The sequence below is a fragment of the Tamandua tetradactyla genome, assembly GCF_023851605.1.
Source record: "Tamandua tetradactyla isolate mTamTet1 chromosome 16 unlocalized genomic scaffold, mTamTet1.pri SUPER_16_unloc_1, whole genome shotgun sequence".
Classification (NCBI taxonomy): Eukaryota; Metazoa; Chordata; class Mammalia; order Pilosa; family Myrmecophagidae; genus Tamandua; species Tamandua tetradactyla.
In genome coordinates, this window is record NW_027518248.1 from 122110 (window position 1) to 144556 (window position 22447).

Consider the following 22447-nt stretch of genomic DNA (forward strand, 5'->3'; position numbering starts at 1 on the left):
ATCCCATGTATCTGTATTTCTTTTGTGCTCTAGCTTTGGGTGTAAAGTCTAAGAAGCCATTGCCTAACACAAAGTCCTGAAGATGCTTTCCCACATTTTCTTCTAGGAGCTTCTATTTCTGGCTCTTATATTTAGGTCTTGGATCCATTTTGCAGTATATGATGTGAGGTAGGGATCTACCTACTTTTTTTTTGCATATGAAGATCCATTTTTCTCATTTGTTGAAGAAAGCATTTTTTCCCAAGTGAATGGGGCCCAGATCTCTTGTCAAAAATCAGTTGGCATTAGATGGAAGAGTTGATAGCTGAGCTTTTAATTTGATCCCTTTGCTCTATATTCTTTGTTTCTGTTCTGTGACAGCACCATGGTGTTTTTATTTGTTAGTTTTTAATGCAATTTTATTGAGATATATCAACATACCAAACCAACCATCCAAAGTATACAATTACTGGCTCACAGCATCATCATAGAGTTCTGCATACAAGTCATGATAAATTCTACAGCATTTTCATTACCACAGAAAAGAGAATAGAAAAAGAAGCTGAAATCCTCCCATATCCCTTCTTATCCCATTATTGACTCAGTGTAGATGTAGCTCATTTGTTATTGTTGATGAAAGAGTATGAAAATATTACTGTTACCTTTAGTCCATAAGCACCATAGAATTTTGATTACTGTGGTTTGCAGTAAGCTTGAAGACAGGAAGTATGCATCCCCCAACCTCATTCTCCTTTGTAAATATTGCTTACGTTATTTGTGGCCCCTTACCCTTTCAGATAAATTTGATAATTGGCTTTTCTATTTCTGTAAAAAAACTCAGAATTTTTAATTCAGATTACATTGAATATTTAGATAGCTTTTGGAAGAATTGATATCTTAACAATAATTAGTCTTCTAGTTCTTGAACATGGAATATCTTTCCATTTATTTAGATGTCTTTGGTTTCTCTTGGCGATGTTTTGTAGTTTTCTATGTACAAGCACTTTATATCTTCAGTTAAATTTAATCTGACATATTTGATTCTGTTCATTGTTATTGTCATTCCAATTTGGATGGCATTCATTCATTCACTCATTTATTTAATTTCAGTTATTTACTTACTTTACTTTCTTATCTAATTGCTCTGCTGGAACTTCCAGTACAATGTTAAATAACAGTTATGGCTGTGGGCATCCTTGTCTTGTTTCTGGAATTAGAGAAAAAGCTTTAGATCTTTCACCTTTTAGTATGATGTTAGATGTGGGTTTTTATATAGGCCCTTTGTAATGTTTAGGAAGTACCCATCTATTTAAGAATAAATAGTCCTATTTTGTTGAGTAATTTATGGGAAAGTATTCTGGATTCCTTCAAATGCATTCTCTGTATCCTCTGATATAATCATGTGTTTTTTCCTTTGTTTTCTTAATGTGCATATTACATTATTTGATTTTCCTATGTTAAACCACCCTTGCATACATGGGTGAAATCCCTCTGGATTGTTTTCTAATTATTATAATATGCTGTTAGATTTGATTTGCAAGTATTTTGTTGAGACTTTTTGAATCCATATAAGTATGTTGGTCTTTAGTTTCCTTTTTTTGTGATATCTTTAACTGGCTGTGGTGTTAGAGTCATGTTGGTCTCACAGAATAATATAGATAGTGTTCCTTCTCTTCATTTTGTAAAAAGAGTTTGAGCAAGATTGGTGTTAATTCTTCTTGTAATGATTGGTAAAATTTACCAGTGGTGCCATTTGGTCTTCGGTATTTATTTGTTGGAAGTTTTTTGATTACTCATTCAATCTCTTTACTTGTTCCTGGACTATTGAAAACTTCTAATTCTTCTGAGTCAATGTGGGTAGTTTGTGTGTTTCATCCATTTCACTGTTATTTAATTTGTTGGCATATAGTTTTTCATAGTATCCTTTTAAAATCATTTTTATTTCTGTAGAGTCAGTAGTAATGTCCCTCCTTTTAATTTTTAATATCTTAATAGTATCATCTCTTTTTTTGTCAGTTTGTCTAAAGTTTTGGCAGTTTTATTGATATTTTCAAAGAACCATCTTTTTATTTTGTTAATTATCTTGATTTTCTAAATTCTCTATTTCTTTCTTGCTTTCTTGCTTCTGCTAGCTTTGACTTTAGTTTCCTCTTCTTATTCTGTAGATCCTCTGGTTGTGACATAATGTCTCTTCTTTGAGTTCTTTATTCTTTTCTAATATAAGCATTTATAGCCATAAATTTTCCTCTCAGCACTGCCTTTGTTGCATCCCATAAATTTTGTTATGTTGTCTTTTCATTTTCATTCCTGGTCATGAGATTTCCAACTGTCCCTTTTAATTTCTTCTTTAATCCATTGGTTCTTCAAAAGTATATTGTTTTAATTTCCACATATTTGAGGAATTTCTTCTGTATCTGTATTGATTGATTGTTTTCATTGTGGCCAGAGAAGATACATTACATGATTTCAGTATTTTTTAATTTCTTGAGCCTTGTTTTATGATGTAATATAAGGTCTATCTTGGAGACTGATCCAGGTGCACTAGGGAAGAATGTGTGATGTGCTGTTTTGGGGTGAAGTGTTCTGTAAATGTCTTTTAGGTCTAGTTGGTTTAGAGTACCCCTAACTCCTCTCTTTCCTTATTGATCTTATGTCTAGAGGGTCTCTCCAGTATTAAAAGTAGTATGCTGAAATCTCCTACTATTTATATAGAACCATCTGTTTCTTTGTTTATAACTATTATGTGTTCTTCTTGAATTGTCTCCTTCATAAGTATTTAGACCTTTGTACCTTATAACAGTTTTTTAATTGAACTGTTTTACCTCATGATAAATTTGGCCACCCCAGGTCTCTTTTGGTTACTATTAGCATGACATTTTTTTCCATTCTTTCACTTTCAACAGTGTTTGTGTCTTTAACCATAAGTTGAGTGTCTTGTAAATAGCATACAGTTGTTTCATGCTTTTTTATTCATTATGCCAGTCTTTGCCTTTTTACTGGTGTATTTGATCCATTTTTGTTTAAAGTAGCTTCTGATAATCCAAGACTTTCCTGTGACATTTTTCTGTTTTGTTTTTGTGTTTTAGTTTGCTAGCTGCTGAAATGCAATATACCAGAAACTTGACAGCTTTTGAAAAGGGGAGTTTAATAAGTTGCAAGTTAATAATTTTTAGGCCATGAAATGTCCAATCTAAGGCATTCAGGGAAAGACTCTGTCATGGTCAGTTTCCTGTGTCAACTTGGCCAGGTGGTGTCAGACAAGTGTTGGTCTGTCTGTTGCTATGAGGATATAAATCATGATTACATCAGCTGTATCCACAGCTGATTGCATTTGTTATCAGCTAAGGGGAATGTCTTCTGCAATGAGTGATGCTTAATCTAATCGCTGGAAGGCTTTTAAGGGGGATTCAGAAGAGACAGGCTCTCTTCCTGCTTCAGCCAGCGAGCCTCTCCTGTGGAGTTCATTGCAGACCTTCATTGGAGGGAGTTGTCAGCTTCACAGCCTGCACTGTGGATTTTGGACTCTATGTTCCCATGGTTACATGAGACACTTTTAAAAATTTTATATCTGCAGATATTTCCTGGTGATTCTGTCTCTTTAGAGAACCCTAGCTAATACAGATACCTTGATTGAAGACAGTCAGTGAAGTGCAGGGTTTCTCTCTCAAGTAGAAAGGCATATGGCTAACATGATCAGGGTTTCTCTCTTGGCTTAAAGGACACATAGCAAACACAGCATCCTCTGCTAGCTTCCTCTGCAGCTGCACTGAAGGTGTTTTCCTTCTTCCTCTACAGCTGCAAGGGCAGATGACAAACACAGCATCATCTGCTAGCTTATTTTCCAGCTCCCTGGGAGGCATTTTACTTCTTCATCTCCAAAAGTCTCTGGCTGGTGGACTCTGTGCTTCAAGGTGCTGTGGCATTCTCTGCTCTGTCAGTATCTCCCTTTTCTCCAGAATGTTTCCTCTTTTAAGGATTCCAGTAAACCTTCTAATGAAGACCCACCTGGAATGGGCAGAGTCAGATCTTCACCTAATCCATCTAAACAACCCCTCTTGTTTGTGTCACATCTCTAAGGAGATGATCTAACTAAAGTTCCAAACATACAGTACTGAATAGGGATTAGAAGAAATGGCTGCCTTTATAAAATGGGATTAGGATTAAAACATGGCTTTTCTAGGGTATATACATCCTTTCAAACTGGCACACTTTGTAGGTCTAACTCCTTTTTTTGACCCTTATTTCTTTCATTAATGCCTACTTTCATATTTATTTGATTGTTTGTATTGGAATATTTTGAGTCACATATATATATTTTGTTAACAATGAAATGTAAATTTAACATCCTAAATCTATAGCAGTCATGTTTGATTTGATAGTAACCTAATTTTGGTAGCATATGCATTCAATAGCCCTTTACCCCTCCTTTCTCCCATCTTTTCATTCTAGTTTTTCCATTATATCTTTATATATTGTGTGCCCCAAGCTATAGATTTATCATTACTTTTTTATGCTGTTTCATTTTAGAAACTGTAAGGAATAAAAAGTAAAAAGAAGGAAAAAGTAAAAATACAATACAACAGTAGTGGTACTTATAGTTACTCATTTGTTTATTTTAGTGGAGGCCTTTTTATCTTTATTTCACTTTAATCCATTGTCTGTTGTCCTTTTGTTTCAGTCTGAAGAACTCCCTTCAATGTTCTCTTGTAGGGCAGGTCTAAGTGGTAATTAACTCCCACAGCTTATTCTCTCCCTTATTTTCAAAGTGTCTCATCAGATTAAAATTATTGGTTGGCAGATGTTTTCTTTCAGCACTTTAATTATTTTTCCCATTTCCTTCTTATCTTCATGGCTTCTGGTAAGAAATAAGCTTTTAAATTTATTGGTGTGTCATTTACATAACACGTTGTTGTTGTTGTTTTCTTACGTCTTTCAGAACTTTGCCCTTGTCTGTGGTGTTTGACAGTTTATGTTTCTGGGCATGGATCTTACCAACTTTACCATTTTTGTGGGGTTCATTGGGCTTCTTCAATGGGTATACTTGATATTGATTTTTTTTTTATTAACGGAAAGAAAAAAAAATTAACACAACATTTAGAAATCATACCATTCTACATATGCACTCAGTAATTCTTAACATCATCACATAGATGCATGATCATCGTTTCTTAGTACATTTGCATCGGTTTAGAGGAACTAGCAACACAACAGAAAAAGATATAAAATGTTAATATAGAGAAAAGAAATAAAAGTAGTAATAATAGTAAAAAACAAACAAACAAAAAAACAAAAAAACAAAAAAAAACCTTATAGCTCAGATGCAGCTTCATTCAGTGTTTTAACATGATTACTTTACAATTAGGTATTATTGTGCTGTCCATTTTTGAGTTTTTGTATCTAGTCCTGTTGCACAGTCTGTATCCCTTCAGCTTCAATTACCCATTATCTTACCCTGTTTCTAACTCCTGCTGGACTCTGTTACCAATGACATATTCCAAGTTAATCCTTGAATGTCGGTTCACATCAGTGGGACCATACAGTATTTGTCCTTTAGTTTTTGGCTAGACTCACTCAGCATAATGTTCTCTAGGTCCATCCATGTTATTACATGCTTCATAAGTTTATCCTGTCTTAAAGCTGCATAATATTCCATCGTATGTATATACCACAGTTTGTTTAGCCACTCGTCTGTTGATGGACATTTTGGCTGTTTCCATCTCTTTGCAGTTGTAAATAACGCTGCTATAAACATTGGTGTGCAAATGTCCGTTTGTGTCTTTGCCCTTAAGTCCTTTGAGTAGATACCTAGCAATGGTATTGCTGGGTCGTATGGCAATTCTATATTCAGCTTTTTGAGGAACCGCCAAACTGCCTTCCACAGTGGTTGCACCAATTGACATTCCCACCAACGGTGGATAAGTGTGCCTCTTTCTCCGCATCCTCTCCAGCACTTGTCATTTTCTGTTTGGTTGATAATGGTCATTCTGGTGGGTGTGAGATGATATCTCATTGTGGTTTTGATTTGCATTTCTCTAATGGCCAGGGTTGATATTGATTTGTTTAATTTGGGAAGCTTTCTGTCATGATTTATTGGAATAGTCATTCTTCCCCTTTCTGTCTTCTATTTTTTTAAGTGTTTAAATCTCTACCTCTTTTGAGGTTTTTATATTGTACATCATTGTGTTCCTCATATCATTAGTACTTTCTCCATATTTTCTTTATCTCCTTGTGCATATTGAAGGTAATTTTCAAAAAATCTTTTGTCCCTCATGTCCAAACTCTCACCTTCTTTGTTGATGATTTCTGGAATTTTATCTATGTCCTTTGAAGAGAAATATATTCCCATTTCCTTGTTTCTCTTGTAATCTTTTGTTATAAACTTTATATTTTAATATTGTAAAGTACTCAGTCTAGGTTTTAGTCACTAAGCCACTTGTTCCTTAAGTTTGTGTTCTGTTAATGACACTATGGAGATTTCCTTGAGCTGTAGGAGTTAACAAAAATGTACATACCAAGGCAGAACCCATTGTAGATCTTTGTAAGTTAGCCTGTGTTGATTGAGGTGTCATGTAATTCTCCTACCAAATTAATTAATTAATTTTAAAAACAATTTTTTAATTGCCTAACATATATACAAAGCAAAGAAATAAAAAGCAATAGTTTTCAAAGCAATCTTCAATGAGTAGTTACAGGACAAATCTCAGAGTTTGTCATGGGCTACCATACGATCCTCTCAGATTTTTCCTTCTAGCTGCTTCAGAATATATTTCCTACCATTTTAAAGTTTAATCTTCTTAAATTTAATTTTTATATATTTGTATTGAGCTATCTTCACACACGATGGTTCACAATATCATCACATACTTGTGTATTCACCATCAATAATCACTTTTAGAATGTTTGCATTATTCTAGAAAATGAAATTAAAAGAAAAAAGAAAACCACAAACATCCATTACTCATTACCCCTCCCTCTTATTGACTACTAATATTGTAGTTTGAGACCCAGTTTTAAGACTTAAAATTAGTTTAGGTTGACTAAAACTTAACATATTTTGTGAAAAACAACAATTTTTTTATTAATGTAAACAAGAACCTTCTGCATACAGTCTTTTGCAATATCACATATTGAGTGGCCTCTGGAAAACTCCACTACAAACAGGTGAGGGAATGAGAATGAAAAAGGCAAATGATGTCTTAGTAATATTATAAACATAGTTTTGACCACCAGGATCCCCTGAAAGTGTCACAGGGACTCCAGACTGTACTTTGAGAATTGTTTGTCTAGACAATATCCCCAATAAATTGTAGTTATTTTTAATATACATGGACATTTTTGTGACCAGTAAGTGCTTTACAAACAGTGGTAAGAGGTAGAGATCATGGCTTCATGAGCATCACACATAAGGTAGTGTTTCAGAAGAGGTGAAAGAAACCGTGTTTTTCAAATAAATATTGATAATATATATGTGTATTCTTTTAGATTGAACAGCTCAGATCTTTCAGGAATTTGTCAAATTAATTATCATAAAGCTTTCACCCTATTGCAGAGAAGATTCCTTTTTTCTCCTAGAAAAATCTAGATTCCCAGAGTAATAAAATCTAAGCGACATAAGTAATTAGATATTTACCTTGAAACACTTGATAGGTTGGATTGGGGTTGGGTAGCCCCCGAGCTTTGAGGAGAGGTGTGGCTTCATTGTCAGCTAGGTTTGGCTACGCAATTGACAGGTCAATTTTGATTAACTGGTTGAAGAACCTTTACCTTAAAGCCTTTTATTACTGTTTGATTCTGAGATACAAGATCCTTTATAGGGGATTTGTGAAATGGATTTGGACCATAAACATATAAAGCAAAAGTGATTAACAGACAACTTGTACAAGTTGTTTTGAGTTGTCTAGATATGTGTGTGTGTGTGTGTGTGTGTGTGTGTATAGGTCATGTTAGTTATATATGTACTTTGCAGACATATAACCCTCTAATTATATCCATTTCTCCTTCATTCTTCCTCTTTTTCCTTTGGGGGGCTGGGGACAAGTAGACCATGGGAAATTCATATGCTGGGCAACTGAAATCTGCTCGATTTGAGGAAGCTCTCCACAACTCCATAGAAGCCTCACTCAGATGTAGCAGTGTGGGTCCACGTCCAATTTTTTCCCAGCTGTACTTGGCTCCTGACCAGCATCCTTTCTCATCTGCAGGTAAGTTTCTCAATAATACAAATTTCTAGTCTCCTTTTAAATGAAGTGGGGATTCTAAATCTGGGGATTTCTGAAACAAATTGGTTAAATGTTCAAAGATGCTAGTATCCTTTTCTCAGATGTCTTTCAGAACTATGATTGTCCTTCCATACAAATCTTTTCCTTAAATTAATTGTGATTTGTTGCTCACCCAGATGTAAAACCCAAGGTGGAGGATTTGGATAAAGATTTGGTAAAATTCTATACTCAAAATGGAAGTCTAGATTTTTCTAACAATCTAACAATTAATGAAATGGAAGATGATGAAGAAATGTCTGATTCAAATAGTCCACCAATTCCCTATTCACAAAAACCTGCCCCAGAAGGGTCTTGCACTACAGATGGTGGGTTTCAGTTTGGGTTTTTTCCCCCCCAATCCATGTAATATTGTTTGGCCTCTTTCCAATCATTACCTGTGATATTTAAGGTTAAAAACAAGTAATTATGGAAAGGAATGAGGAGGGATTCTTCTGCTCTTACTCTCACATTGTATTCCATGACTTCACAGCATATAACTGTAAGAAAGCCATGGCAAGTGTTATCACCCTGTCTTACAGATGAAGAGACTGCAGTTCACAGTGGTTGCATGACTTCTCTGATATGTGGCAAAGGGCTTTTCTATTGTACCATGTCCTTCCTGTGAGAATGCTAACATTTCAGGAATCTCTTTAGTGTTACTCCTTCTTCTTTCTACATCATTCCAAAAACAATAATAGATATATCTGATGTTTTATATTTACCTGTACATTTGTTCTGAACATTCATCCAGTTTCGCTCTAAAAGATAAATGTGTATATATATATAATGTCATCCCATTTTCTTGATTAGTATCAACTTCTTCCAACAAGCCTTTAATAAGAAAACCCTTGTATAAAGCATTGCAACATTTCATTGAATTTGGTGATTTTTAATTACACCCCCTTCCCTCCATTCAGTGGTATCCAGTGCTCTTTTCTGACCAGCACAGTCTACTTAATTTTCTGAACATCATAACCTAATAAATATATGAGTTCTACTTTATCCAGATTTATAGTACAAGTATAAAACTTGTACTATAAAAACACTAGTTCTTCCCAGACCAACCTGGACCTAGAAAGGTTGCAATGTACAAAACTGGGTGGAGAGAGGGTGTATGTATGTTACAGTCTCAGGTGCTTAAAACATCATTGGAATCTCATCAAGAATCTTGTTTAAAAGTGAGATTTAACTAGAGCTGGAGTAAAAGTTTGAGAGGCTGGTTTTGAAGTATCAAATTTTATATGAAAAAATGGGGAGGGGTGTTCCCCTGTTTTTCCTGTGCCCTACAAATGTATTTAGTTTGCCTTTTGGATTATCTGGCGCTGGTATTATTTATAGCCATGTATGGAAAGTTGTTCAGTGCCCACCAAGAAATAAACTCAGTAATCTAGCAGATCAGCAGATACTTCTTGAATTTTAAAACATTTGAACACTACCCTTACCCTGTAACAATTCATAAGATATAAAGAAAGGGTAGTACTTATCTTAAAGGTAAAGGAGAGTGGGCCACGGTGGCTCATCAGGCAGAGTTATCGCCTGCCATGCCAGAGATCCTGTTTTGATTCCCGGTTCCTGCCCATGCAGAAAAATAAAAAATAAAGGATAAAACATGAAGGTGAAATTTTTCTGAGAACAAAGAATCATCTCACACAAGTATAAGATTAAAATTCTAAGACCACCTGAAAATAGTAGTTCTATACTTAGATTCCCACATCATCTACATTAGTTTTTTTTTTAACTTTTTTTATTGTATAATATAACACATATACAAAGCAAAGAAATAAAAAAGCAATCCTTTTCAAAGCCCTCTTCAATATGTGGTTACAGGACAGATCCCAGAGTTTGTCATGGGCAACCATACGATCCACTCATATTTTTCCTTCTAGTTGCTCCAGATTATAGGGTGTTAGAGACTTAAATACTTTTTTATCACCACGATTGACTTTTTTCCTTCTTTTTTTGTGAGCAATAACATATATACAATAAAGCTATAAATTTCCAACACAGCACCACAATTAGTTGTAGAACATATTTCAGACTTTGACAAGGGTTGCAGTTTCACAATTTTAAGTTTTACTTGTAGCTACTGTAAAATACTGGTGACTAAAAGAGATACCAATTTAATGATTCAGCATTCATATTCATTTGTTAAGTCCTATCTTCTATGTATAATTCCAGCATCACCTTTGAGCTTTCCATATGTCTCTTTGTGGGTGTTTGGGCTATGGCAATTCTACATTTTTGATATTGGAAGTGTCTGTCACTAATATGGGTAGGGAGATGGAACTACCCAATGTTCTGGAAAGGCTGGGCTAGGTTTAAGGGCTTATCTGGACTAGGGACCCATCTGGAGGTTGTAAGTTTATGAAACTTACTCTAGTGCCTGGAACACTTGTGGAATCTTATTTGTTGCCCTAGGTGTTCTTTAGGATTGGCTGGAATGGTCATGTCATGGTTGAGGGTTGTCAGGTTATGATAGGTAGCAAGATCTACCTGAAGCTTGTGAAGAGCAACCTCCTGATTATCCTCTGGACTCTATTTGAATTCTCTCTGTCACTGATACTTGATTATTTATACTTCTTTTCCCCCTTTTGGTCAGGTTGTAATTGTTGATCCCACAGTGCCGGGTCTGGATTCATTGCTGGAAGTCCACTCCCATGTTGCCAGGGAGACTTTCATCCCTGCATGTATGTCCCACATAGGGGGAGGCCTGTGATTTCACTTGCAGAGTTGGGCTTAGAGAGACTGAGGCCATATCTGAGCAACAACAGAGGTCCTCCAGAAGGACTTAGAGATGCCTATAAGTAGTCGAAGCTTCTATGCTACCTACATAAGCTTCACAAGAGTAAGCCTCATGATTGAGGGCATGGCCTATTGATTTGAATGTCCCTAAAGTTTGACACAGTATCAGGGAATTCCCTGATGGTAAGGTTTAATAGTTCCATAGTCTTTCTCCCCTCCCTCAGGGGACTTTGCCAATACTTTTTGATTATCTGCTTAATATAGTCTAGGATGTTCCCAGGCATTGCAATAATCTATACAGTATTACAGGACCTTTTTCTTATTCTTTGCTTCCTTGTTTCAGTTATTCAAATGAGCACATTAGTTCTTATAATTAATTGTATTCATTATTCATTTCCCCTTTAATTCACCTGGGGATAAACATATAAAACAAAAAGCAGAGTTTATAATTTGATAGTTTATTGTTTGTCCTTTCAACTTCAGCACATTCTAAGATCATTCTAACAGTTCTCTCACTCAAAATGAAAGAGCGCCCTGAAATTTTCCTTGTAAAAAATAGCAGGGAAATAGGGTAATACAATGCCTGGGCAGGTTTCAGCATTACCATCTTTCTTTCCTGGGAAACCCTCTATATTTACCTAAGGCTTAAAGGAAGATTAAGCTATTTTCAGAGGCAATTCAGATGAGCAGATACTTAACACCAAAAGGGCTGCTGGGGCTCACCATTCAGATGTAAGATTTGGTTGCTAATTTCTTTTTTTTTATTAATTAAAAAAAGAATTAACAAAACAATTAGAAATCATTCCAATCTACATGTACAATCAGTAATTCTTAATAACATCACATAGTTGCATGTTCATCATTTCTTAGTACATTTGCATCGATTTAGAAAAAGAAATAAAAAGACAACAGAATAAGAATTAAAACAATAATAGAAAGAAAAAAAACAAAACAAAAACAAAAACAAAAAACCTATACCTCACATGCAGCTTCATTCAGTGTTTTAACATAATTGCATTACAATTGGGTAGTATTGTGCTGTCCATTTCTGAGTTTTTATATCCAGTCCCGTTGTACAGTCTGTATCCCTTCAGCTCCAATTATCCCTTCTCTCTTTTTTTTTTTTAATTAACGGAAAAAAAGAAATTAACCCAACATTTAGAGATCATACCATTCTACATATGCAATCATTAATTCTTAACATCATCACATAGATGCATGATCATCATTTCTTAGTACATTTGCATTGGTTTAGAAGAACTAGCAACATAACCAAAAAAGATATAGAATGTTAATATACAGAAAAAAATAAAAGTAATAATAGTAAAATCAAAACAAAACAAAACAAAACAAAAACCTATAGCTCAGATGCAGCTTCATTCAGTGTTTTAACATGATTACTTTACAATTAGGTATTATTGTGCTGTCCATTTTTGAGTTTTTGTATCTAGTCCTGTTACACCATCTGTATCCCTTCAACTCCAATTGGCCATTATCTTACCCTGTTTCTACCTCCTGCTGGACTCTGTTATCAAGGACATATTCCAAATTCATTCTCGAATGTCTGTTCACATCAGTGGGACCATACAGTATTTGTCCTTTAGTTTTTGGCTAGACTCACTCAGCATAATGTTCTCTAGGTCCATCCATGTTATTACATGCTTCATAAGTTTATCCTGTCTTAAAGCTGCATAGTATTCCATCGTATGTATATACCACAGTTTGTTTAGCCACTCTTCTGTTGATGGAGATTTTGGCTGTTTCCATCTCTTTGCAATTGTAAATAATGCTGCTATAAACATTGGTGTGCAAATGTCCGTTTGTGTCTTTGCCCTTAAGTCCTTTGAGTATATTCCCAGCAATGGTATTGCTGGGTCGTATGGCAATTCTATATTCAGCTTTTTGAGGAACCGCCAAACTGCCTTCCACAGTGGTTGCACCATTTGACATTCCCACCAACAGTGGATAAGTGTGCCTCTTTCTCCGCATCCTCTCCAGCACTTGTCATTTTCTGTTTTGTTGATAATGGCCATTCTGGTGGGTGTGAGATGATATCTCATTGTGGTTTTGATTTGCATTTCTCTAATGGCCAGGGACATTGAGCATCTCTTCATGTGCCTTTTGGCCATTTGTATTTCCTCTTCTGATAGGTGTCTGTTCAAGTCTTTTTCCCATTTTGTAATTGGGTTGGCTGTCTTTTTGTTGTTGAGATGAACAATCTCTTTATAAATTCTGGATACTAGACCTTTATCTGATATGTCATTTCCAAATATTGTCTCCCATTGTGAAGGCTGTCTTTCTACTTTCTTGATGAAGTTCTTTGATGCACAAAAGTGTTTAATTTTGAGGAGTTCCCATTTATTTATTTCCTTCTTCAGTGCTCTTGCTTTAGGTTTAAGGTCCATAAAACCACCTCCAGTTGTAAGATCCATAAGATATCTCCCAACATTTTCCTCTAACTGTTTTATGGTCTTAGACCTAATGTTTAGATCTTTGATCCATTTTGAGTTAACTTTTGTATAGGGTGTGAGAGATGGGTCTTCTTTCATTCTTTTGCATATGGATATCCAGTTCTCTAGGCACCATTTATTGAAGAGACTGCTCTGTCCCAGGTGAGTTGGCTTGACTGCCTTATCAAAGATCAAATGTCCATAGATGAGAGGGTCTATATCTGAGCACTCTATTCGATTCCATTGGTCGATATATCTATCTTTATGCCAATACCATGCTGTTTTGACCACTGTGGCTTCATAATATGCCTTAAAGTCAGGCAGCGTGAGACCGCCAGCTTCGTTTTTTTTCCTCAAGATGTTTTTAGCAATTCGGGGCACCCTGCCCTTCCAGATAAATTTGCTTATTGGTTTTTCTATTTCTGAAAAATAAGTTGTTGGGATTTTGATTGGTATTGCATTGAATCTGTAAATCAATTTAGGTAGGATTGACATCTTAACTATATTTAGTCTTCCAATCCATGAACACGGTATGCCCTTCCATCTATTTAGGTCTTCTGTGATTTCTTTTAGCAGTTTTTTGTAGTTTTCTTTATATAGGTTTTTTGTCTCTTTCGTTAAATTTATTCCTAGGTATTTTATTCTTTTAGTTGCAATTGTAAATGGGATTCGTTTCTTGATTTCCCCCTCAGCTTGTTCATTAGTAGTGTATAGAAATGCTACAGATTTTTGAATGTTGATCTTGTAACCTGCTACTTTGCTGTACTCATTTATTAGCTCTAGTAGTTTTGTTGTGGATTTTTCCGGGTTTTCGACGTATAGTATCATATCGTCTGCAAACAGTGATAGTTTTACTTCTTCCTTTCCAATTTTGATGCCTTGTATTTCTTTTTCTTGTCTAATTGCTCTGGCTAGAACCTCCAACACAATGTTGAATAATAGTGGTGATAGTGGACATCCTTGTCTTGTTCCTGATCTTAGGGGGAAAGTTTTCAATTTTTCCCCATTGAGGATGATATTAGCTGTGGGTTTTTCATATATTCCCTCTATCATTTTAAGGAAGTTCCCTTGTATTCCTATCTTTTGAAGTGTTTTCAACAGGAAAGGATGTTGAATCTTGTCGAATGCCTTCTCTGCATCAATTGAGATGATCATGTGATTTTTCTGCTTTGATTTGTTGATATGGTGTATTACATTAATTGATTTTCTTATGTTGAACCATCCTTGCATACCTGGGATGAATCCTACTTGGTCATGATGTATAATTCTTTTAATGTGTTGTTGGATACGATTTGCTAGAATTTTATTGAGGATTTTTGCATCTGTATTCATTAGAGAGATTGGTCTGTAGTTTTCTTTTTTTGTAATATCTTTGCCTGGTTTTGGTATGAGGGTGATGTTGGCTTCATAGAATGAATTAGTACCTTTCCCTCCACTTCGATTTTTTTGAAGAGTTTGAGGAGAATTGGTACTAATTCTTTCTGGAACGTTTGGTAGAATTCACATGTGAAGCCATCTGGTCCTGGACTTTTCTTTTTAGGAAGCTTTTGAATGACTAATTCAATTTCTTTACTTGTGATTGGTTTGTTGAGGTCATCTATGTCTTCTTGAGTCAAAGTTGGTTGTTCATGTCTTTCCAGGAACCCGTCCATTTCCTCTAAATTGTTGTATTTATTAGCGTAAAGTTGTTCATAGTATCCTGTTATTACCTCCTTTATTTCTGTGAGGTCAGTAGTTATGTCTCCTCTTCCATTTCTGATCTTATTTATTTGCATCCTCTCTCTTCTTCTTTTTGTCAATCTTGATAGGGGCCCATCAATCTTATTGATTTTCTCATAGAACCAACTTCTGGTCTTATTGATTTTCTCTACTGTTTTCATATTTTCAATTTCATTTATTTCTGCTCTAATCTTTGTTCTTTCCTTTTGCTTGCTTTGGGGTTAGTTTGCTGTTATTTCTCCAGTTCTTCCAAGTGGACAGTTAATTTCCGAATTTTTGCCTTTTCTTCTTTTCTGATATAGGCATTTAGGGCAATAAATTTCCCTCTTAGCACTGCCTTTGCTGCTCCCATAAGTTTTGATATGTTGTGTTTTCATTTTCATTTGCCTCGAGGTATTTACTAATTTCTCTTGCAATTTCTTCTTTGACCCACTCGTTGTTTAAGAGTGTGTTGTTGAGCCTCCAGGTATTTGTGAATTTTCTGGCATTCTGCCTATTATTGATTTCCAACTTCATTCCTTTATGATCCGAGAAAGTGTTGTGTATGATTTCAATCTTTTTAAATTTGTTAAGACTTGCTTTGTGACCCAGCATATGGTCTATCTTTGAGAATGATCCATGAGCACTTGAGAAAAAGGTGTATCCTGCTGTTGTGGGATGTAATGTCCTATAAATGTCTGTTAAGTCTAGCTCCTTTATAGTAATATTCAGATTCTCTATTTCTTTATTGATCCTCTGTCTAGATGTTCTGTCCATTGATGAGAGTGGGGAATTGAAGTCTCCAACTATTATGGTATTTGTGTCTATTTCCCTTTTCAGTGTTTGCAGTGTATTCCTCACGTATTTTGGGGCATTCTGGTTCGGTGCGTAAATATTTATGATTGTTATGTCTTCTTGTTTAATTGTTCCTTTTATTAGTATATAGTGTCCTTCTTTGTCTCTTTTAACCGTTTTACATTTGAAGTCTAACTTGTTGGATATTAGTATAGCCACTCCTGCTATTTTCTGGTTGTTATTTGCATGAAATATCTTTTCCCAACCTTTCACTTTCAACCTATGTTTATCTTTGGTCTAAGATGTGTTTCCTGTAGACAGCATATAGAAGGATCCTGTTTTTTAATCCATTCTGCCAATCTATGTCTTTTGATTGGGGAATTCAGTCCATTAACATTTAGTGTTATTACTGTTTGGATAATATTTTCCTCTGCCATTTTGCCTTTTGTATTATATATATCATATCTGACTTTCCTTCTTTCTACACTCTTCTCCATACCTCTCTCTTCTGTCTTTTTGTATCTGACTCTAGTGCTCCCTTTAGTATTTCTTGCAGAGCTGGTCTCTTGGTCACAAATTTTCTCAGTGACTTTTTGTCTGAGAATGTTTTAATTTCTCCCTCATTTTTGAAGGACAATTTTGCTGGATATAGAAGTCTTGGTTGGCAGTTTTTCTCTTTTAGTAATTTAAATATATCATCCCACTCTCTTCTAGCTTCCATGGTTTCTGCTGAGAAATCTACACATAGTCTTATTGGGTTTCCCTTGTATGTGATGGATTGTTTTTCTCTTGCTGCTTTCAAGATCCTCTCTTTCTCTTTGACCTCTGACATTCTAACTAGTAAGTGTCTTGGAGAACACCTATTTGGGTCTAATCTCTTTGGGGTGCGCTGCACTTCTTGGATCTGTAATTTTAGGTCTTTCATAAGAGTTGGGAAATTTTCAGTGATAATTTCTTCCATTAGTTTTTCTCCTCTTTTTCCCTTCTCTTCTCCTTCTGGGACACCCACAACACGTATATTTGTGCGGTTCATATTGTCCTTGAGTTCCCTGATCCCCTGTTCAAATGTTTCCATTCTTTTCCCGATAGTTTCTGTTTCTTTTTGGAATTCAGATGTTCCATCCTTCAAATCACTAATTCTATCTTCTGTCTCTTTGAATCTATCATTGTAGGTATCCATTGTTTTTTCCATCTTTTCTACTTTATCCTTCACTTCCATAAGCTCTGTGATTTGTTTTTTCAGTTTTTCTATTTCTTCTTTATGTTCAGCCCATGTCTTCTTCATGTCCTCCCTCAATTTATCGATTTCGTTTTTGAAGAGGTTTTCCATTTCTGTTCGTATATTTAGCATTAGTTGTCTCAGCTCCTGTATCTCATTTGAATTATTGGTTTGTTCCTTTGACTGGGCCATATTTTCAATTATTTGAGTGTGATCCGTTATCTTCTGTTGGCATCTGCGCATTTAGACAGATTTCCCTGGGTATTGGATCCAAAAGTTTGGAAGATTTTTCTGTGAAATCTCTGGGTTCTGTTTTTCTTATCCTGCCCAGTAGGTGGCGCTCGTGGCACACGTTTGTCTGCGGGTCCCACCAGTAAAAGGTGCTGTGGGATCTTAAACTTTGGAAAACTCTCGCCGTCCGGGGGATTCGCTAGCCGAAGCGGCTTGAGCCGGCCCGGGGTCCGAACGCAGGGAGAGTTGCTGGTCGCCGCAGCCCGGGAAAGAGCCCGTCCGAATTTCCTAGTCAGCCCTGGGCAACAAGCGTGGCGGGAGGGCGCCAGCGGCAGCGGCCCGCCCAAGAGAGTGCACGTTCCCCGGGAGTCACGGGTTTGGAAGGGGCCTCCCCCACCCGTCACCGTTCTCCGCGGCCTGGGGGTTTCCACTCCAATTCTCTCAGTTGGTCCGGGGGACCTCGCGTGGTGTGGGCGCCAGCCGCCTTGGTTTCAGGGGACCGCCTCTCCAATTCTCCCAGCCGGCCCGGGACGGGGGAAGGGAGTAACTCCGGCCGCTTGCCGCCCCGCCCGGTGAGGCCCGCGCGCCTCGGCGATCTCACCCGAGCTGCTTCTCTCAGCCAGCCAGCCGTTCCAGGATGGGGTACGCTGTCTTTTTTATCTCTGTTGTGGCTTTGGGCACTTTCTGTCTCGTTTCTACTCCCCTAGTAGCTGTCCTGGAGAAGAAACTAAGATCCGCGCGTCTTACTAAGCCGCCATCTTCCAAGAAGTCCCTGGTTGCTAATTTCTTATGTAAATTATTGGAATAGAGTAAGTTCCTACCATACTGTGAGGCAGTTGATTGTCTGCAGGGGAGAGGGGCCACCAAATTTTAGGCCTTCAAATACTGCTTTGATTACTTTAGTTTGTGTTTACCACCATTTCAGTAAACTTCTCCCCCCTTTTAGTTTACTCTGTAACCTTCAAGTTGGAGATAATTGGAGAATGCAAATCTGTGTCTGTGAAGTGAAAACCCTGGCTGTTTTCTTAAGGTAAATGCAGATGAAGTTTATTTGAAAAGGCTCTACCATTGTTCCTTTTTCATTTAAAATCATTTGCCCTTCAAGAGCCTTGGTTTTAGGGCAACATTTCAGAATTACTCTCAGAAAATGAAACTATTTGGGGGCCAAGTTTGGCAATTAAATTGCTATTTGTATGCCTATATTGATAATTTATCTTTCTAGCCTTGTGTCAGTAAATAGATTTAGACCCTTCCATTATCCAGGAGGCTCTAAACAGATCACATTGGGGATTATTTAATTTAAAATGTAATTCAGAATTATTCTGCAAGGGAATAGTGAGGTTTCTTTTCATTCAGTTTGAGATTTTAATTAATGTTTATCACTTGTGGCACAGCAGGCACTTCATCCTTGCACTGGTTCTCCTTGGCTGCCTAGTCTGGAAGGTGGGGGATGCTTAGTGGCCCAGGTGGTAGGGTGCACACATGTCTGTGTCACACCTGAACACCCTGAGTTTAGGAAAGCTACAATTTCATAGAGGAGCTCAGCAACCATTTTTGACCTTGAATGCATTTCCTCTTGACCCTGTTTCCAGACTCAGCCATCTCTTCCCTTTCTGTCTCCTATTCTCTCTACTCTTAATTAAAATGTATGTGGCTTGTGTTGGTGAATATCTAGAAGGCAAGAAGACAAAATAGGACATTTTTTAAAACGTTTCTTATTGTTAAATACAACATGTATAAAAAGAAAAGAAAGAGAAAGGAATGATTTTCATATAGAACAGATTTCAGAGTTTGTTATGGGTCACCATTCTATTTCAGATTTGTCCTTCTAGTTGCTCCAGAACACTGGAGGCTAGAGGAAATATCAGTATAATAATTCAGCACTCGCACTCATTTGTTACACCTTAGCTTCTCTGTATAACTCCACCAACACCTTTGATCTTTCACCCATTCTTTAGGAGTATTTGGGCTATGCCTATTCCAACTTTTTCATGTTGGAAGGGGCTGTTGATAATATGGGATAGGGGGATGGAATTAGTTGATCTTCTGGAGAGGCTGGCCCCACTGTATTTCAGGACTTATCTGGTAAAATAGGACATTTTTTAACATTGGACTTTGATTTTTTAGAACATTTTAGAAGGTAGTACAGAGTTCTTGTATATCCTCTTTCAATATCTTACCTATAGTACATTTTTTATATTTAATGACCAACATATTGTTATTGACTAAAGCCCATAGTTTATTCAGAGTTCCTTCATATTAACCTAATGTCCTTTTTCTGTTCCAGGATAGCATATTACATTTAGTTATCCTGTGTCCTTAGTTTCCTGGTTTTGACAGTTTCTTACCTTCCTTGTTTCTGATGACCTTAACAGTTTTGAGAAATAATGGTCAGGTATGTTACGGGTTAACTCTGTATTGAATATTTCTGATGTTCTCCTGATTAAATGGGAGTTAAGTTTAATCACAGAGGTAAAGGTAAAGTGCCAATTTTATCACATCGTATCAAGGGAACATACTATTGACATGATTTATGACTATTGATATTGTTGATAATCACCTGGTGTGACTCTCCCCTGCTCCACTCCTTTTCCATACTGTATTTGGAGGGGAGTTACTATGTTCAACCCACATTTAAGGAACTCCTCCTCCTTTATAAAGGATGATGTACCTACATGGAATTATTTCAAATTCTTCTACACAGAAGATTTGTCTCTTCTCCCCTATTTATTAATATATTCAGCCATTTATTTATATCAAGAATTGGCTCATAGATACCTATTTTATACTTCAGGGTATAACTTAATAAAACTGTAATTATTTTTTTGTTCAAATTATTCCTACATTGGCTATTGGGAGCCCTTTCAGTTGGCTCCCATGCCCCCTGGACATAACCCCCACCAGTGTGGCAGTGGTGTTTTTTGTGGTTGGTTTTTCTGGTTTGCTTTGTTGTTGTTGCTGTTTTTCATAAAATAGTACATTTACACTTTCATTGTTAAAGGTAGTTCTTGGGAATTTTTTTAAGAGAAGGTACCTAAAAAAAAATATGCTTCCCAAAGAATCCAGTCATTTAATAATGAATATTGTTGACCTCTAGGTTTCTGCAAACCATAAAGGGGAAGCATATTTCAAAGACTGTAGTATTCAAAATTATCTGTACTTCTCCACCTGAGTGGACTATGTAGTTTTTACCTTGCTGTTGAAATCCTGCTTTCTTTTGACACTCAACAGTGTCTTACCCATCTCTGCTCTGTGCACAACCAAATTTGTAGTTTCTCCCCCTTAATCTCTCTTTGCTGAAATGTCAATGCATTGCAGTCCTTGAGAAAACTCTTGAACTGGGGTTTTCTTTGTGGTGTGCAAATCTATGATTGTAAGGATTCATCAGTAAAGATGAGGTAAGTGTCTGCTGATATTTTGAGAGGCTGGAAAAGGCTGGTGTATCAAATGCTCCAGGCTTTGGTTTGGAAAGGACCCAGGAAATGTCAGGTGATAGGTCACAGCAAAAATGGACAAGGAAGAAATTATAGGGAAGTTCCTACATCAGCCTGCAGGGAGGTGAAGCTTGACCTAGGATTTAGAGAGGTGTTAATGAAGGTGAGGGAACATCTAAATTGGAGTAAAAGGCCTTGATTCTGGTCCTAACATTTCTGATTACTGGGTATTTGACCTTGGGCCATTTTCCTAAATTTTCTGGGCCTATTAAACAGATTGGAAGAGATTACTGTTCCCTAAATCTTTGAGTCACAAATCTCTTTTAATATATAATCTTTCAAACCCCTTAGGGATTTAAAACTAATTTTATCTTTCCATTGCATGTGATAAAGAATTGATTTTAAGTAGAAAGTATTTATTTGAAATAAGTATATTAGTAAACTGTCAATTTTCATACTAGACAAGAAAAGGTTTTACTTTTTCATGTATGAAGTGCTGCTTAATTTGTGTTAAATTGATTATATAAAAACATATTTGGCTGACAAATTAAAAAATAAAATATTATACCTTTATTTTGGGGGAGTGGATACTAAATGTATATTAAATGTTTTCCAGCACCAAAATAAAAAAATGTTAAAAATGTACTTTTGATACCCAAATTTTAGAATTTCTACATTTTAGAATTAAAAGTATATACTAGTTTATTTTTGTAAGTTTCACATTTTAACTCTGTAGACAGAAAGTTTCAAACTGCTGTTTGCTGGACCTTCTCTACAAAGAACATGCTGCCAAAAGTGTCCCCTCTCCCCTCATACATGAAAAGCCAAATTAGATTATAATCACAACATTTTAATCTTTAGGACATATTGGTACACTTCATATAATCATAATTTGGTGAGTGGGAATGAGGCATGAATTTAACTTTCATAATAGGAAAAGAGTATCTTTAGTCACATCTGTAAAATTTCTATTTTGGGGTTCATTAACATAATCAAAGTTCCCTGAGCTTCCCATCTTTATGCATACAAATTAAGCCAATGTCAATGCATATGACTTATAATAAAAACAATTTAAAATTATATAATGATCAAAATCACACAGTGACATGACTCACATGTCATTAACTTACTCAATTGCTTTCCATCTTGTTGGCTCAAAGATGCTTCAGAATATTTTGTTTTATTTTATTTTTTTTATTTCTTTTTTATTTTTTATTTTTTTATTAACGGAAAGAAAGAAAAAATAAAAGAAAAATAAAAAAAGAAATTAACACAACATTTAGAAATCATACCGTTCTACATATGCACTCAGTAATTCTTAACATCATCACATAGATGCATGATCATCGTTTCTTAGTACATTTGCATCGGTTTAGAGGAACTAGCAACACAACAGAAAAAGATATAAAATGTTAATATAGAGAAAAGAAATAAAAGTAGTAATGATAGTAAAAAACAACAACAAAAAAACCCTATGATACCTGAAAATTATAAGTGAAATTTAAACAGACATTATCACTTTCTAAATATGAATACATAACTATTCTAATGTTCTACTTTAAAATAAAATATTCCATGTTAAAACACAGAATATTTTATTTTAAAGTAGAACATTAGAATAGTTATGTATTCATATTTAGA

General features: G+C 35.8%; 1 protein-coding gene across 13 annotated transcripts in view; it reads left to right on the plus strand.

The window, feature by feature from the left end:
• Positions 1-22447, plus strand: part of LOC143672820 (GREB1-like protein) — a 40552-nt gene that overhangs the window by 12241 nt on the left and 5864 nt on the right. For 4 of the 13 annotated variants that reach the window (XM_077147303.1, XM_077147300.1, XM_077147301.1 and 1 more), the window contains 4 exons: positions 8021-8180; positions 8375-8563; positions 18319-18402; positions 19660-19767. In XM_077147303.1, the coding sequence (XP_077003418.1) occupies positions 8024-8180; positions 8375-8563; positions 18319-18380 (408 nt within the window). In that variant the 5' untranslated portion in view covers positions 8021-8023 and the 3' untranslated portion in view covers positions 18381-18402; positions 19660-19767. Of the gene's footprint in view, positions 1-8017; positions 8181-8374; positions 10925-18318; positions 18403-19659; positions 19768-22447 lie in introns of all 13 variants that reach the window. The other 9 variants (XR_013170058.1, XR_013170053.1, XR_013170055.1 and 6 more) reach the window with 7 other exon arrangements.